The sequence below is a fragment of the Meles meles genome, chromosome 5 (assembly GCF_922984935.1).
Source record: "Meles meles chromosome 5, mMelMel3.1 paternal haplotype, whole genome shotgun sequence".
Lineage (NCBI taxonomy): Eukaryota > Metazoa > Chordata > Mammalia > Carnivora > Mustelidae > Meles > Meles meles.
The window spans coordinates 21,540,998-21,558,840 of record NC_060070.1 but is presented as its reverse complement, the minus strand read 5'-3'; the positions used below and the strand labels follow the sequence as shown (position 1 = coordinate 21,558,840).

The window sequence follows — 17,843 nt, the reverse complement described above, 5'->3', positions numbered from 1 at the left end:
GGACATTTTTCGCAGCAGTTCGGGGGTACAAGAAAGTAAGGATAATAAAGTCAAGAGCTTTTTCAAGGTAGGTATTTCATTAGCTTTTGCTGCATAACAAACATTTGAAAACTCAGTGGCTCAAGACTGCAATAATTGTTGAGGCGCCTGGGTGGCTCAGTTGGTTAAACATCTGCCTGGAGCTCAGGTCACTATCCCGGACTTCCGGGATCGAGCCCCACGTTGGGCTCCCTGCTCAGCAGGAAGTCTGCTTCTCCCTCTCCCTCTGCTGCTCCCCCCGCTTGTGCTCTCCCTCAAATAAAATGGTTTGTTTTTTTTTTTTTAAAAAAAGACTGCAGTTATTATTCCAGCTCATGTCTGAGGGTTGGTTGATCTCAGTGGAGACTGCTTGTGCATCTCCAAGCCTACTGGGGAGCTTTGCTCCATGCTGGACTCTACTCCACATGTCATCCTCCTCCTGTCTGGCTTACCTCGGCACACACTTCTCATGGAGATGGGAGAAGAATTTTAAGAGGACAGGCAGAAACATATAAAGCCCCTTGAATCCTTAATTCCAAACTGACACACTGGCACTTCTGCTTCATTCTGGTGACCAGATCAAGTTATGTGGCTAAGTTCAGATACAAGGAGTGGGGAAATAGAATTTAGCTTTGTAGAGAAATCACACAGTGACACGGCAAAGGGCATGGGTGGGCTCATGGGAGGGGTATAGAACTGGGATCATTCATACTGTAGGAGGGATAACCTGAGCATGCTTGAAAGTAGAGAAGAAAGAATATGTAAAATGAAGAAGAAAGTGAACCAAGGAGAAAGGCCAGTACCATAGCTCAGAGAGTTAAACTTTGAAAAAAGGAAGGATGCTTCTGGGAATGGAAAGTAACAGAATTTGATTGGATTAGATTTAGCAACTTCAAATGCAAGATGCCCAGTAAAATTTGAACTTCAGGTAAACAATGAATACATTTGTTGAATACATATGTTCTATACAATATTTGGTAGGATCTCATAGTTTACTGGGGTTTTATTATTATTTTAAATGGCATTTAGATATTTCTATAATGTAATATTTGGGACGTACTTTTTTGGGAGGGACATACTTATACTAAAATATGATCCTTTGTTTATTTTAAATTCGAATTTAACCGGGTACCCTGTATTTTATCTGGCAGCCCTACTTTGGATGGATTTCAAGTAAATCCATAGTAAAATAATCTACAAAGGGATAGGTGGTGCGCTTGGGGATTTAATCCTGGAAGAAGTTGGAAACAGCTGTTACGGATGCTTCGAAGTGTCAAAGAAAGGATTACTGTGCAGCAGTGAAGGCCACTTAGCAACAGGAAACTTGACTTTTTCTTGGATTAAATCAGCTGTGATGTTTCCCTGCCCGGAAGCAGTAACAGAGATTGCTGGTGCAGGGGACCACCCTGGTTTGACTTCAGTAGGAGAGGTCAGGGCAAGAGTCTGGGGGCTAATTAAAATCCCTGGGGGTCCGGGCTGTAGCGGGAGGCAGGTGAATCCAGAAGGTGAATTGGGAGGCAGAAGGTGAACAGTGCATCAGAGTGGTGTGAAGAGGTAGAAGTTCACAACAAAACGGAATCTGCAATCTCAGAAGAGTTCTGTGTGATAATGGGGTTTAAAACCCAACTTCACATTACCGCACTAGAGCTAAATTAAAAGCAAGAGCTCTGTGGGGCGCCTGGGTGGCTCAGTGGGTTAAGCCTCTGCCTTCGGCTCAGGTCATGATCTCAGGGTCCTGGGATCGAGTACCGCATCGGACTCTCTGCTCGGCAGGGAGCCTGCTTCCCTCTCTCTCTCTGCCTGCCTCTCTGCCTACTTGTGATCTCTCTCTCTCGCTGTCAAATAAATAAATAAAATCTTAAAAAAAAAAAAAGCAAGAGCTCTGCACACGAGGTGCCTATGCCTCAGCTCTTTGTTAAGTGGGAATAATAATAGTTCTTACCTGATAGGACTATTGTGGGGATTAGGTGAAAGAAACAACACGAAGTACTTAGAACAGTATGTCTGATACACAGTAAACCCTCAAATTTTAGCTCTGTTTTATTATTTTAAATGCCACTTACATGCATCTCTAACCAATAAATGGGAGTGCTCTGGAGAGTACTATCTGAAAGACAAATGACAAGCACACATACGTGTTTTCCACCGCAGCCAACAAATGCTATGTTTGGTAACTACATGTACAAGCAGCTACCTGTTGAAGTTCAAGCCCACAAAACCTTTACCATGTGAGGTTGTTTTCTTTACTATTACTACAAGAAAATAATTACTATGCTCAAGTCGTATCTGTCTCATTTCCCCATAGGTGACCATGCTTTGGGATTTTCATAGTTTGAGATAATTCCTCTGGGCTCCGCCACCCAACGAGTTAAACAGGACAAGATTCCTCCCAGAGGATTGTGGTTCTGGGAATGTGAGCAGCTTGTTTTCAGGAGATCTGCACCCTGACCTGGCCTGCTGTTAGGAACTGTCGTGTTGGTGGTTGTGTTGTTCTTAGTTTTTTTCTGTCTTACATAGTTATTTGTATATAAACATTTTTGCAAAGTAAATGTTTTATGGGGATGTTTTGCTTATACAAAGAAAAATTAAAACTATCTTGAAGTAATTACATGTGTCATATTTTTCTCTTTGAAAATAAATGAAAGTATTAATTCATAGTTTCTGGAAAGAAAACAAAAGCCCAGGAAATGGCCATGCTCTTAATGTTTGAAAATAAGGTAATATTATTCTCTGTTCAAATGGAGCCTTCTAAGGAATTACTAGAGTCTCATACACAATGGACTTAAATGCATTCTTTATCTTTAAAAGGAAGCAGAATAGGATCATTGAGTAAGTCACATGTGTTCACAGCCTTGTCTGGTGTAATCATATCCTACACAAACACATTATTCTCTAGTCAGAAGGGTAAGGGGACATTTGAAACACGACCTGCCCTTGCAGAGACCTTTTTTTGTTTAAAGAATAGTGCAGCGAGAGAGACCACACAGTAGAAGATAACAGAAAATATCTTCCGTGCCTTCCTCAACCTGTCTACTTTCTCATTCTCTTTTGTTCTCTAAGGACATCTGTTGTAATGATTATTCTGTAAAACTCACAGGTATATTGCAGAAGGCATATCATATTTCATTTATTGTTTTGTCTACTATAATTATTGCTCTTTTATACCATGCCATTGTAGGTCTTTAAAATATTTTGTTTATAAAAGATATGTAAGGATATTAACAGAAAATTTATTAGTTGACTATAGATATCTAAAGAGTGAATTTTTAACTCTGAATTTAATACAATTATATCTTAGGAAGTCTATTAGATTTGTATTAAGCTACATGTTAAAGAGAAGTGTGGTTTAAAAAGATGCTGCAGATCTTTTTTATATTAATTGCAATGGATTTTTTAAAATATCCTACGTAAACATTTAAAAGATATGCCTAATTTTAAACAACAGTGATGTGAGATTTTGGAGGCTTTAAAATAGGTCCATTATTTGAAATGTTTCCAACATTTTGATAGCTGGTTTGCTGTCTATATAATGGTTGCAATTATAAATTCAACTCTTCAAAAAAAAATAAAATTTTTTTTAAAAAATTCAAGTTTTTGCTTCTTATTAGGGGTTTTTATATTGCTTCCCAGTTTTCCCCTAGGTTAATCCTTTGGGAATTTTGAAATTTACATCTGAAGGGGTTTTTTAAAAAATCTTTATTATAAAAAATTTCGAACATATGCAAAAATAGAACAAATAGTATGATGAGCCCCCAAGTGATGTTTGAGCTTTAAGTGCTATATTAGTATAGGTGCTACACTTATTAATACAACAGATGTTCAGGAACTCCAGGAATGGTTGTGGCTTAATGCACACTTGTAAGAATTTGTATAAATCAAATTTTATATCCAACCATTTCCCAACCTATCCAACCTATGACAGATTGTATTTCAAATGTTTGTTGATGGTTAGCCAATTTGTGGACCTACAAATATGATTCTCATAGAAATAATCTTAAAATGGCTATTTGCTTTTCAGGCCAAATCTCAGAAATTTATCTAATTCACATTAAGGGAAACCCATGCATCTCTTTTAACATCATTTCAATGAGAAAATGCTTCCTTTGCAATTGGAATACTGTGGAACTGCCACCTGTCTTGCCTTCTACTAAGTATGGGGGCTAGGAAAGTGGGGAGTCAGGCTCCTGTGATGGAGATTCATTTCCGTGATGGGTTTCTGATTGTCTCAGCAAAACCAGTAGGAGGGTGTGGGGATGAGTGTGCACACTGTACACACCATTCTGAAATTATTTACCTTTTCTTTAGCTACTGGAGTTTGTTTTTGTAGGGTTTTGTGGGTTTTTTTAAGGCCTACTAAAAAAAAGAAAAAAGAGGGGTGCCTGGGTGGCTCAGTTGGTTAATGTCCAATTCTCCATTTTAGCGCAGGTCATGATCTCAGGGTCGTGAAGATCAAGCCCCGTGTTGGGCTCTACCCTCAGTGCGGAGTTTGCCTGGGATTCTCTGTCTCCCTCTGCCTTTCCCCCACCACCCCAACACACATGCTCTAAAAAATAAATAAATAATCTTGCTTAAAAAAAAATGAAAAAGAAACCTTCCTTTATAACAAATACTCTGTGTCATGTCTAAAGCTTACATTTTACAGACTTTTAAAAGTAGGCTTCTGGCTTTCTGCTTTAAGTTTCTGACATAGTGGAAAATGATTTTTATGGCTGAGATATGCCTGAGACAACAAGAAAACATTCCTGACTACTAAAACAGAAAATTAGAACACAAACATAAGTATTAATTGGCCAATAAGCTAAAATCAGACATTGCAGTAATGTTTATAGTGAGCCTGTAAGTAGTATTATGCTCTAAGAGTATCTGGGAATGACAAAGCAGAAAGATGGGTTCTGATACCCTGTACTCACACTGTTCCAAATTGACCTTAAATTCTTAATTCTCCTAAAACCCTTCTCTAACCAAGAATTAGAGCCACAGAACTGTGCTCATCAACTTCTCCTTTTCATCTTGTATGCAATCTGAAATAAAAAGGGAACTAGGGCAAGTGCGTTATGGGTAGAGCAACAGGGTCAAAGTCCAGAAAGCATGGAACAGCTGAAAACAAGGCCAGCTCAGACTTGGGAACTCCAAACAATTATAATGCTCTTTGAGTCTGAGATAGTCACTTAACCTCCCAAGGTAGTAAAATGAATGATTGAAATGAATCTGTCCTATTTCTTCTAGGTAAAAGTCCCATCTGTTAATAGTCACCCTAGATCCTATGAAGTCTTTCAGTGCTAGTGTGGCATGACGGTTACGCTGTCAGCTAAGGTAGCTTCCGTGGGTATGCTCGTGAATGCTTGACGGCAGGTCCCCAAAGCGAGCTAGCCTCATTTTCCAGAGGGAGTCATGCCAGGACTCCAAAGTACAAAAAGAACTGGGCATGCTTTGTGAGGAGTCCGCCGAAGGTCCCACGGCGGGACATACCACAGTTTCACTCCTGACCTCTGCTCCCATCAGATAAAGAGGGACCTCCTGTGTGTTAAGTACTGTAGTGATGAGGTGCTTTACATGTTACTGTATTAATCCCCACAGTAACCCCAAGAATGGGGTTATTGTCCTCATTTTACAGATGAGGAAATTTCCTAAGAACCTTACTGATGGAGCTAGTGAACGGTAAAACCACCTTCAACCCTGCTATAGGGGAATGAACAGCAGATCCCACATTTAAACCTGCCCACTAAACTAGGTAAGGAGAGAAAACCAGGAAGACTTCTCTGCACTTAGCCTTACACTCACCAGCACCTCTAAGAACCCTGGCTCCTCTGCCTATGGGACCTGGACCGTTGCAACTCTCAGAGTTAGTGCATTTTCTCAAGACTACCCATGCCCCCCAACCCCCATACACACATACAAGTCCAGGGTAAGCCTGTCCCCTCCCAGCCCTTCTGAAGTCTCGGGAGAATGGCCTGCAGCTTTCCCAAGTCCTCGCTAACCCAGATGAGAGGACTAGAAATAAACCACAAGGAACAGGAGTTGTCTGGCGATCCTACCGTGGAGCCTCGAGGCGCCGGGAAGTTTCTTTGGCATCAATAGCTTCTCCAGTAACTTTGAGGATGGCTACTTCCAGATCCCTGAATTCCTAACTGCTGACGAAGGAGAGTCCAAATTTAAGACATCAGAGTCAGAAACTCCCTAGAAATAGCCGACGGCTGTTCTCAAGGTATGTTCCTCTGGCCAGTAGGGTTAGCCTCACCCGGGAACTTGTTAAAGATGCAGATCGTTGAGCCCCATCCCAGACCTACTGAATCAGAAGTGGGATCCAGGACTCTGTGTTTTCACAAACTGTCCAGGTGATTCTGATGTACACCAGAGTTTGAAAAACACTGGCCTGGGTGCCTGGGTGGCTTAGTGGGTTAAAGCCTCTGCCTTCGGCTCAGGTCATGATCCCAGGGTCCTGGAATCGAGCCCCGCATTGGGCTCTCTGCTCAGCAGGGAGCCTGCTTCCCTCTCTCTCTCTGCCTGCCTCTCTGCCTACTTGTGATCTCTGTCTGTTAAATAAATAAAATCTTAAAAAAAAAAAACAAACCACTGGCCTAGGAAAGTGAAGGGTAACCCCAGGTGCTCTACATTAACCTAGAATTAACCTGCAACACCTGCCTGGGGCTAGAGGCTCCCCTCCCCTCCCCCACACCCACTTTAACCAGTGCTAGAGCTCAGTGGTTAGAGTTAGGTGACTCTCCCGACCAAGACTACTGCCTAGTTGCTCATTATTTTCCTTGAAAATGCCTAGGAAAATTCTGGGCAAATAGCAGATGATCAATAATGACTGAACTGAAATTTTAAAACCTATTGTTTATGATAGGAAGGTCGGAAATAACTTCAATGTCTATTAATAGGGATTAGACTAAAAAAAAGTCTATGAAGATTGGGTCCAACACTGACCAATACTACCTTCACTGATTCTTTTTTTTTTTAAAGACTTTATTTATTCACTTGACAGAGTGAGATCACAAGTAGGCAGAGAGGCAGGCAGAGAGAGCGAGAGGGAAGCAGGCTCCCCGCCGAGCAGAGAGCCCGACTCTATCCCAGGGCCCTGAGATCACGATCTGAGCCCAAGGCAGCGGCTTAAACCACCGAGCCACACAGGCGCCCCTACCTTCACTGATTCTTATTGCCCAATACAATATAAATATTTAATATTTGTCGATTGAGTGAATACATACCTCTTCATATATATTCAAGTCCTGAATACAATGCAGCATTTAAAAAAAAAAAAAGATATTTTCTAATAGCATTCCCATTCCTGTGTGTTTACCCAAAAACCTGGAAGTCAATGTTTAGACCAACTCTATTCATAATTGCCTAAAGCTGGAAATAACCCAAATGTTCTTCATCTGGTGAGTGGATCAGGCAGGGACTGCATTTCTATTATTTTATACATTACTGTATGATTTTTAAAAAGAATTTATTTATGTATTATGTTTATGTTATTAAGAAATAGGCAACATTTTAGATGCTGGAAGGCTGAACACCCAAAAGTTAAGAGTAGTTATCTCCAATTGATGGGATGATGAGTGTTTTTTGTTTTCTTTGTTCTTATTTCTAGCTTCTAATTTTTCAGTATAAACAAGTTATGCTTTTATAACTAGAAAAAATAAGTTACTTTTTTTAAATGGGGAGACCTGAAAGCATATAGACTCATAAAAAAATGTACACAAGTTAGAAATGTGTTAAGTTATAAGAATATTCAAAACTAGGTTTCACTGAAGAGAAGAATTTGGATACACTCTCCAGAATAGTCCTTAAAGTCCATACAAATGCCCTGCCATGCTCGTTGAGATGCAGATTCTCATTCCAAGAATCTGTATTTCTAACAAGCTCCCACATGATCCCAGAGCTCTTGGTCCACAGAGGACTTCGAGTATCGGGGCTCAAAAACTACTCGATGTCAAGAAAGCCGCCACTAATTAGCCACATGCAGTCCTTAAGTATTTGAAATGTGGCCAGTGAGAATGGAGATGTACCAATGTAAAGTACCCACTGGTTTTGAAGACTTAACACACACACACACGAAGAATGTAAAACTCTTAACAATTATTTTGTATTAAGTATCTGTTGGAATTATTTTTTGGACGTATGGTGTTAAATAAACTATATCATTAAAATCAATTTCACATGTTTCTTTTTACCATCTTAATATGGCTACTAGAATATTTTAAATCACATGGTTTGCATTTTTGGCTTGTATTATATTTTTTTTGGATAGCACTGATCTAGAAAAAACTATTAATAGGATTTTACTTCACACTAGGTCTTAAATCACCAGCATAATGCAGGGAAAGGATTAACACCCCATTAATGACCAAACTGGCAACTTTTGTATATTCATATAAACATTCATAGGAGTTCCGAAAATCTATAGGTAGAGGTTGAGACAAATAAAAGTTACAAAATTTTAGACCAGGTGAGAAACTCTGAGGCCATGATGTGGAAACCCCTTGTCTTACAGAATTATTTATCAATCTGACAAAGATGGATTCGATACTTCGTATCTGTAAATGCTGAATAGGCACTTACACCACAGGTAAGTGACTGCCATGGAGAGCCTCCCATGAAGAAGCTAAGAATGATAGCCGTGGTCTCTCAGAGGACCCCGGGAGGAGTTGGCAGAGGCCAACACAGACTCCATTTTCCTGAGGAAGAATCAGATGAGCTCCACACATGAGGGCTTATTAGGCCGGCTCTCTGTTTCCCAGGTTTTATAGCTTGCGTTTGGTATTAATGGCGCAAATAAGGCTTCAGGGTTAGCTGTTACTTAAATAATCAATGCAAGGCATGCTGTCCCCTCTCCTCTTTCACACAAAGACAGTATTATCAGAAACCAAAGACGTTTAGTGCTCGCTTCGGCAACACACGCACTAAAATTGGAAAGAAAGCAAAGACGTTTGGACCTGAGAAACTCTTGAAACTCTGAACATGGTTGAGGGGCAGCAGCATGAAATTTGGAGTGTGGCAGCAGCACCATCAATTACGTGCGCAAATGAGGAGCAAGAAGTGCTGAGGCGATTAAAAGTTATGAATAAAACAAAAAGCTCATTTTAGTGGTTATTTTTTAAACTTATTTATCAAGAATATCTTACACCAGAGACATTGTGGCTGGAATTTGTTCTTATTGGAGTTACATTTCCTTTCTGTGAGGGAATGAAAGACAAGTTTAGGATAAATAATATAGCTTTGCAGTGAATTGTGAAAATTCTTGTTACTTCCAGAGGTAGTATAGGCTGAAAATATAAATAACCCTTTACACTTTTTTTTTTAGTTAAAATCTGGGCCTCCCTCCTGCCCTTCTGCCATAATGTTTCAACCATGTATAATATAGTATTAAAAGAATCCAGGTTGCTTTGGTATGCATTCTTAACCTGTGCCTCGTTACATGCACAGACCAGTGGCCCAGGTGATCACGGGTTGGATCTAATCTGAACATTTGTATTATTCATTTTCAACCAGGATTTTTTAAATTGCCCATCTGGAAAAAGTCAAACCTACCTGAGAATGGCCGGATGGCCCTTGCTCAGGAGTGAAAAACTGCCTAAAGCCATGCGAAACTAAAACTTGAGCTAAGCAGAATAAATAGTTCTGCGTAAGAATTTTAACTGCTTTCCTCTGTCTTTAAGAGTAATTGGAGCAGCAGTTCCAGGACCTTAAGTGTTCGCTAGCAAGCAGTGAGTTTGTTTCATTGATTTTGCTTCATTCATACCAAAAAGTAGAGTATATTGACTCTTCAGTTGGCTTTGAATATTCCTAACGATTTTTTTAAAAAGATTTATTTATTTATTTAAGGGGGGGTGTGGGGAGGGGCAGAGGGAGAGCATCTCAAGCAGACTCCCTGCTGAGCATGGGGCTCATTGTGGGCCCCACACAGGCTCAACATGGCGCTGAACTGGGGACTCAGTCTTATGATGCTGAGACCCTGACCTGCGCTGAAACCAAAAGTCAGGGACTTAACTGACTGAGCCACCCAGGTGCCCCTATTCCCAATGATTATTTAAACATCTCATTCCCCAACATGAGCAGTACTTATTTATAGGAAGTGGCCTAATTTTTTAAAATAATAACCTGCCATCCCCTGCACACACAAAAGGAAAACTCATTATTTCCCTGTTAAAAATATGTCTGTTATAAAGATACGTGTCCTCTGGGTCCCCATGTTGTGGGGTACTTGGAAGATCCCCTAATGGAGGGATTGGGGTGAGGAGACAGTTACAAAAGGTTTAGATTCTGGAAAAATATGTACATGTAAGTGTAGTCCAATAATGTAATTTAAGTAGGATTTCCCCCCCCTTCAAATACAGAGTTTTAGGAAAATAAGATGTTTTAGGAGAATCAACACACTGCTCATGTCTCATAAAACACCGAGATTGCTTTTCTCTTTCCCTGAGTTGCATCGATAGAAAAAATGCTAAATGATAATTAGTCTTCTTGTCACCTCATCCTAGGTTTTCTAGATTTATAATTTTGATGTATAGCATATTTATGACACAACTTACACCCTTATTTATTTGAGATGGATTATTAGATGCTATTTGCAGGCTGTGAAAAAAACGGCCACTCGTTTCTTTCCAAGCTTTCGATATCTAAGCCCGGTTTCGTCATTAGAGAGTTTCATGGCCTTTTCATGAAAAAATTTCTAATCATCCAACCCTTTATACAAGCATTTTCCTCTCTATGACGTTCATTTCTCCTTAAAGGTTTACTTCAGTTGCAATTTTAGGGGAAATGGGAAAGACAATGATCAGTGCATTTACATTTATAATGTGCTGATTCTCTTTTGAAAGGAGTCTTGTAATAAAGAAGGAATTCGAACAAACGCAATTTAGTTTCTGCAAAAGTACAAGAAGGCTACAAATCAGCCAGCATTCCGATCACACTGAGCTCTGCATTTCTGCGGCACATGCCCCCTGACTACAGGGCAGAACTTCCCCTCTCTCTCCAGAGAACAGGCATAATAAAGATGGAAGATGGATAGCCGTTGATAATTACTTGGCTTCAAAATGATTCTTTCTCATGTCCATAGAGTTAGGAGCAAGATGTTTAGAGAACTGTTTCAAATGTCTGTTGGGCTGAAAAGAGCAACAACGGCAAATCTAAACTTCACGTTCTTTACTCTCCTAATCCACTGTTTTATACCTCCTTAGCAAGCCGCCAATACCTCCTGCCCCACCATCCTGATCAGCCCTTGCTGCCTCCTTCCCTGAGAAGTAGGAGTAACCGGAAAAGAACTTCCACAGACCCCACCGCTAGAGCCATAGTCGCCTGCCGGCATCCGGGCCCATATCGCCTCCTGCCTTCCACACCCTCAACCCCCAACCCCTGCCAATGATAGTGAATCAGCCGCTCTCTCCTCTCCCCCTTGTCATCATTCCCACCCTCTCTACTAGATCATCCCCTTTTGTCTAAACCACTACCACCTTGGCGGAAACAGTCATCAGCTCTCCTGGATTCCTGTAGGAGCCTCCTAACTGGCCACCTTCTTTCAGCCTCTGCTCCCCTTCCGACTGTACTCATTTCAACAGCCAGCATGCTTCTGCAGAAATCCGAGGAGATCTTGTTACTCCTCCGCTTAAAACCCTCCGGAGGCTTCACATCTCATTGAGTATAAAAGCTGGAGTCCCTACAAAGGTGCGTAAGGCCCTTTTGGGTCCTCCCTGCCCTCCTCCTCCCTTTGTCACTTGCACTCCCCCTGCTCCTTCCCTCGGGCTCTTCTTGCACCAGCGACACTGATGCTACCACCTGCACCAGCGACACTGACGCTACCACCTGCTCCAGATGCTCACATAGATGGTTCCCTTCCTCTCTTTTGATCTTTCCTCCAACATCACCTTCTTACTAAGGTCTTTCCTGCCCTCTCTTGAAAATGATAACCCCCCCACCTCCCCTGCTCTATTTTTCACTTCTCTTCATGTGGTGAGATACTATGTTTTCACTTAATTGTTGTTTATAGTCTGTTTACCCCTAACTCCCAAGCTAAGGAAGATCCCCGAGTGGATCCACGAGTGGTGGGATTTTCCCACCTCCTTTTCCCTCCTTCCTGTATTACGGGTATATTCCTTGCACATAGTAAATGCTCAATAAATATCTGTCAGAAGAATGAATCTGGCTTTATGGAAGTATAACTGGAAAATAATGTGGGTGTAATGTAAGCCCTGACCGTTGTTTTTGGGGGTTTTGTTTTTTGGTTTTGTTTTTTTTTTTTTGGTGGTTGTTTTTTATAATGCAAATGCCTGATTTAAAATTTGCTAGCATCCACTTCAAAGAGGCATCCACTTCAAAGATGGCTATTTCCAACACACATTGCCAGCCACTAGCTACAGAGTCAGGCCAACTCCCCCCATTGAGTTTCCCTTGTTTTAGAGATCTTAGTTGATCTTGATAACTGATCATTTGGGCCACTTGTTGGTTGTTGGCTTTTTTTTTTCCCCCACTTCCCAGGCTTTAAATTCCACCTTTTACATCTTAAACTCATCAATAAAACGTGAGGTGAAATCTTAGACTCCCACCTTCACTCCCAATAAAAACAGAACCCCCAGGTCCCTGCACGCACTGTGCTCGCTTTCTCTTTCTACCCATGACCTTGCTGTGTGGCCCCCAGTATGCTGTGTAGTTAGTCCTCTAAGTAATAAACCACTATTTATTTATTTATTTTCCAAGTTTCCTGATAGTTACTGCTGAAGGGCATCTTGTGATGATCAGAACCACAAGTACCACTCCAGCCACAACACTAGTTGTTGACGGGCTAAGACCGACACACTGGCGTGGTTGGTAAGATTGCATGATTGCCCTCGCACTCAACCCAGGGAAACGCCTTTACCTTGCTTACCAACCGCCACACTCAGGTAGGTAACACCATCTGAGAAAGAAGCATGCACGGTAACCGGGGGTCTGTTGTGCTGCTTGATGCTTTCACATACTGCCCACGGGATCCAGTGCAAAAGGTCAGGCCTGCTGCAATCATCTCACCCTCTCCCCAGAGCAGGGCGATGAAGGCCATATAGTCTAACAAGATGACGAGACCACGGGGCGCCTGGGTGGCTCAGTGGGTTAAGCCGCTGCCTTCAGCTCAGGTCATGATCTCGGGGTCCTGGGATCGAGTCCCACATCGGGCTCTCTGCTCAACGGAGAGCCTGCTTCCCTTCCTCTCTCTCTGCCTGCCTCTCTTGTGATTTCTCTCTGTCAAATGAATAAATCTTTAAAAAAAAAAAAGATGACGAGACCACTAGTTACAAAGACTTAAATTGACTATTGATGTGCAAAAGGGTCCTCCACACTAAGGAGAGTTGAGGAGGTTGAATGAGATTGCAGGGGTGCTGTCACTGCCCAAGGAGGGCTCTGGGCTAAAGGCACAAGGAAAAGATTCCCATAAGTGAGCATGGGAGACATCTGCCTGTCACCAACTGAGTTGGTGGCTTGTGCCCAGACTCCATGTCCTAACCCAGAAAAGTGAAATAGCCTTGCAACTGGAAGCCAGTGGCACAGCAAGAGGGAAAATACAACAGGGGCCTACAATCCCCGTGTCACCACTTCATTCACACTGTTGCTCTTTGTCGCCTGACCCAATGAGATATTGTGGGTTCAATCGCTTGGTGTGGTGTTGCTAAAAAATTAATGAACAAATATAAATGTCCTAAACATCTGGGGCCGGCACCTCCTAAGAACCTTGAGGAGGAACACCAGCTCCTTGATAAATGCATGGCCTCATGGATGCTTCCTGGCTATTATTCAATGTCATGCACGAACGTGCCAAGACTCTGGTTCATGCTCCAGAGGCCTACGGTCTTGTCCCAACCACCCTGCGCATATCACACTCCCGAAGGCAGACTCCGATCCTGGGGAGGTCTCTTGCGACACCCTGGAAAAGAAAGCAGCCAGCTATGGAGAGGGCTGACAGCAACGTCATCCCAAATTTTCTGCTAACAGCCCATAAGATTAAGGTAACAGGAGAAAAACAAGTAGAAACTGAGATTTAAAAAAAAAAAAAAAACTTAATGAGATCAAATCTTTTTAAAGATTTTCTACAGTAGGAAGGAGAGAAGAGAGCTAATTGGCTATTATGGGTTTTCTTGTTTGTTTGGAACAGGCTCTAAATTCTTCACAGTGGCCAAAATTCATTAACTAGGGCTAGCATTAAAAGACTCTAAAATCCATAACTTTCTGAGAGATCCATCCCGGCTGTATGCTCATTCCTTCTGAGATACCACAGATTCTGAGCCACTTTGGCTTTCTGCCGAATGGCTTTCCAATGCCAACATGCCTCTCGAGGTGTTCCTGCCACCATGGGATGGACTGATAGAGTTATCAAGGCCTCTCCTGAGGAGGAAGAGGGAAGTGGGAAGACAAAGGCCCCTACAGCCACTGATACTCATACCCGAGCCCTCCCTCTCCTCACCTAGATATATGCTGCCTGGCGCTGTACCCATCTTTCCATCATTGAGCACTAAGGCTCATGGAGGAAGCTTATCTCCTGCTGCACAAAATTATCATGGTCCAATGGGTTCATCATTTCCATGACCACAGTGACCCAAATGACCCCTTCTTCATTTCTAACCTGAAGAGGCCCCACTTGACCCTGAGAATTGTTTTTACAAGGCACCCCCCTAATTACAGGGTGGTGTTACTACATTTAGTGGGGAGGGCTGAAGCTGTCTGAAAGGCACTGGAACTCCTAGGAGAAAACTTACATTCTTTCTCTGTTCATTGAAGATGTAAATCTTACCAAGTCTTTGTAATGTCACCGCCCCTGGAGGTAACTAAAACTGTGCCTGAGACCAAAGGAAGAAAGGGGGACAGATGTAAGAGGCCTTTTAAAATAGAAATTGCGGGGCGCCTGGGTGGCTCAGTGGGTTAAAGCCTCTGCCTTCAGCTCGGGTCATGATTCCAGGGTCCTGGGATTGAGTCCTGCATCGGGCTCTCTGCTTAGCAGGGAATCTGCTTCCCCCTCTCTCTCCGCCTGCCTCTCTGCCTAATTGTGATCCTCTCTGTCAAATAAGTAAATAAAATTTAAAAAAAAAAAAATTGCTATCCAAACTCTAGTTCACAGCCTCCCGAAGATTGTCAAGGGCAAAATACAAATCTTAAAGGTCTTCTCCACAAATAGTAAAAAACTTTAGCCATGGAGCGGGTAACCTTAGCTTGTTCCTCTGTTAGAAGCAGTTTGGATTCAACTGTTATTTATAAACTAGTGAATTTTATATTGTACCTGACCTATGGCTAAAATTTTGAAATGGAAACTTACAGGGTCTCTGTCTGTATCTGGATGTTTACATACGTCTGTGGATATAAGTTATGCATGTGATTTTCTTTTGCCTTCTAACTCCGGATGGAATTGCCAAAATTAGTAGAAGGACCCTATTGAATTGGCTTAAAAATAAGCACTTGCGAATTATTTCTAAAGCTCAGAAATACGGAAACTAACCCAAATATTTTTCAAGTTCATGCTATCTGGCATAACCTTGGGTAAATAAAAGCTGCTTTCAGTTTCGTTTAATTGAAGTAGGTATGTCTTCAGGGTTGTCAGCATTAAAGTGCAGATAACAGCTTTTATCCTACCTGGGTTTACTAGTGAAATAACTTCATGTTATCTCTAGTACAACATTTGTCAGCAAGAAAAGTAGCTTGGTGATGACTGACTTTGTCTAGAGTCTAATGAAGTTTTCAGGGGCAGTCTAAACCTAATTATTGGGAGCAAATAACTTCGATAGATAGAAGTAGGATAAGTGAGCTTTGCAGCAATCATTATGTCACGTCTCCTTAAAAATAGTCTGTCCCCCCCCAACCCCCCACCAAAAATAGTTTCCCAGACCTTTGGTCACTTCCATCCTTAGAATTTTGCTAAGTTAAATTAAATGATGGGAATTCATTGAATGTCTTCATCATTTCCAAATAAAATAAAAATACTGAAACATTAATAGCTAAGCAAATCTAAGTTTACCTACGTTTGACCTCTTATTGCAGAGGAAATAAAGATTTGGATCTCTTACTAAACACGTGTTGTGCCACATTAAAAAAAAATACTATGAGGAAATGTAGGTTTCTAGAAATCAGGAAATGTATTCATAAAATTGCCAATCTAAACAATGCTGGTGTTAACAGTTCACAATTTCTACTTCTTAGCTTTCACTAGAAATACAGTTTCCTAAGGGTTACGAATTCTAATATATGGGGTGCCTGGGTGGCTCAGTGGGTTAAGCCTCTGCCTTCGGCTCAGGTCGTGATCCCAGGGTCTTGGGATGGAGTCCCACATGGGGCTCTCTGCTCAGCAAGGAGACTGCTTCCCCCTCTCTCTGCCTGCCTCTCTGCCTGCTTGTGATCTCTGTCTGTTAAATAAATAAATAAAATCTTTAAAAAAAAGAATTCTAATATATGTAATCAAAACTACTAGAAATTATACAAAAAATTCTGTATGTAAGAAAAGTAGTATGTGTCGTGTTTTGTTTTGTTTTCCTCGTTTTGGTTAGAAAAGGCGTGAGTTATGGAGATGCATTTTTGCTGGGGGAAATGAAAGTGATTTTGTTCTAAATAAAGCTGGTGCGACGCCTGGGTGGCTCAGTGGGTTGAAGCCTCTGCCTTGGGCTCAGATCATGATCCTAGGATCCTGGGATCGAGCCCTGCACCGGGCTCTCTGCTGGGCCAGGAGACTGCTTCTTTCTCTCTCTCTGCCTGCCTCTCTGCCTGTTTGTGATCTCTGTCTGTCAAATAAATAAATAAAATCTTTAAAATAAAATAAAATAAAATAAAGCTGGTTATTTCAGAATGGGAAAGAAGAAAATGAAGGACAAACTATAGACATAGAAGGTTAGAGGGAGGGGTAGGGGAGGGAGAGAGACAGAGAGAAGAAATCTAGTGTAGTCAAGTTGGCTAAAAATTGAATTCCTATTATGAGGATTTTTAAAATTAAGCTTTAATACTAATAATGTGCTCATGTAAACCTAATTTTTATTTCATCTGCCAAAAAGACAGTTTTCTTAGATTATTAGTCTGCTCTTAACAAAAAATCTGAACAAAGGCTTTTCTTTACCTTTTAAGTCATCAGCTTGGAAAGCAAAGATTTTGTGTCCTACCCACAGTCTGTCTTCCTCAGGTCTTTGATGATGTAAATCAAGTCTTCTCTATTTAAAGAGCTAAGTTTTGTCCAGTACGATGTAACCTTCTATATTTGCTTTTGAAATCTTTTTTGCCTCTTGAAATAGATAATTAAGTATTGTATCCAGGCTTTTTTGATATTTTGAAAAATCTTATAAAATTCAAATTCTAAATGAAATTTTTTTTTTTAATTTTAAAAAGATTTTATTTATTTATTTGACAGAAAGAGATCACAAGTGGACAGAGAGGCAGGCAGAGAGAGAGAGAGAGGGAAGCAGGCTCCCTGCTGAGCAGAGAGCCCGATGTGGGACTTGATCCCAGGACCCTGAGATCATGACCCGAGCCGAAGGCAACAGCTTAACCCACTGAGTCACCCAGGCGCTCCTAAATGAAATAATTTTGATTTCATACTAACTTGGGACTTTTAGAGAGTCCCTGGAACACCTCAAAAGATTTGTCCTCTCTCTCTCAAAACACTTGTAATTCTAGTTACTATCTTACAATGTATGTCCCAGAAATAACCAAACTTTTCCATTGATAACATAAGGAACATTCATCAGATCTTAAACATGGGCATTTTTACGTCTTCTGTCATTTACAGACATTTATTGTTTTACTCTTATGCTTTCGCAAAAGTGGTCCATCTTCAAGGAGATTCGTGGAAAGGACTCTGGTAAGTACAGGTTTCTGATCATTTTCAGATC

General features: G+C 41.3%; 1 protein-coding gene across 4 annotated transcripts in view; it reads left to right on the top strand.

Moving 5' to 3' along the window:
* LOC123941676 overlaps positions 1-17,843 on the top strand; it is a 91,006-nt gene that overhangs the window by 18,746 nt on the left and 54,417 nt on the right. For 3 of the 4 annotated variants that reach the window (XM_046005105.1, XM_046005103.1, XM_046005106.1), the window contains one exon: positions 2,324-2,391. The exons of the other annotated variant lie outside the window; for it this stretch is intronic. In XM_046005105.1, coding sequence (XP_045861061.1) covers positions 2,324-2,349 — 26 coding nt within the window. In that variant the 3' untranslated portion in view covers positions 2,350-2,391. Of the gene's footprint in view, positions 1-2,323; positions 2,392-17,843 lie in introns of those variants that run through there. 4 annotated transcript variants of the gene reach the window in all.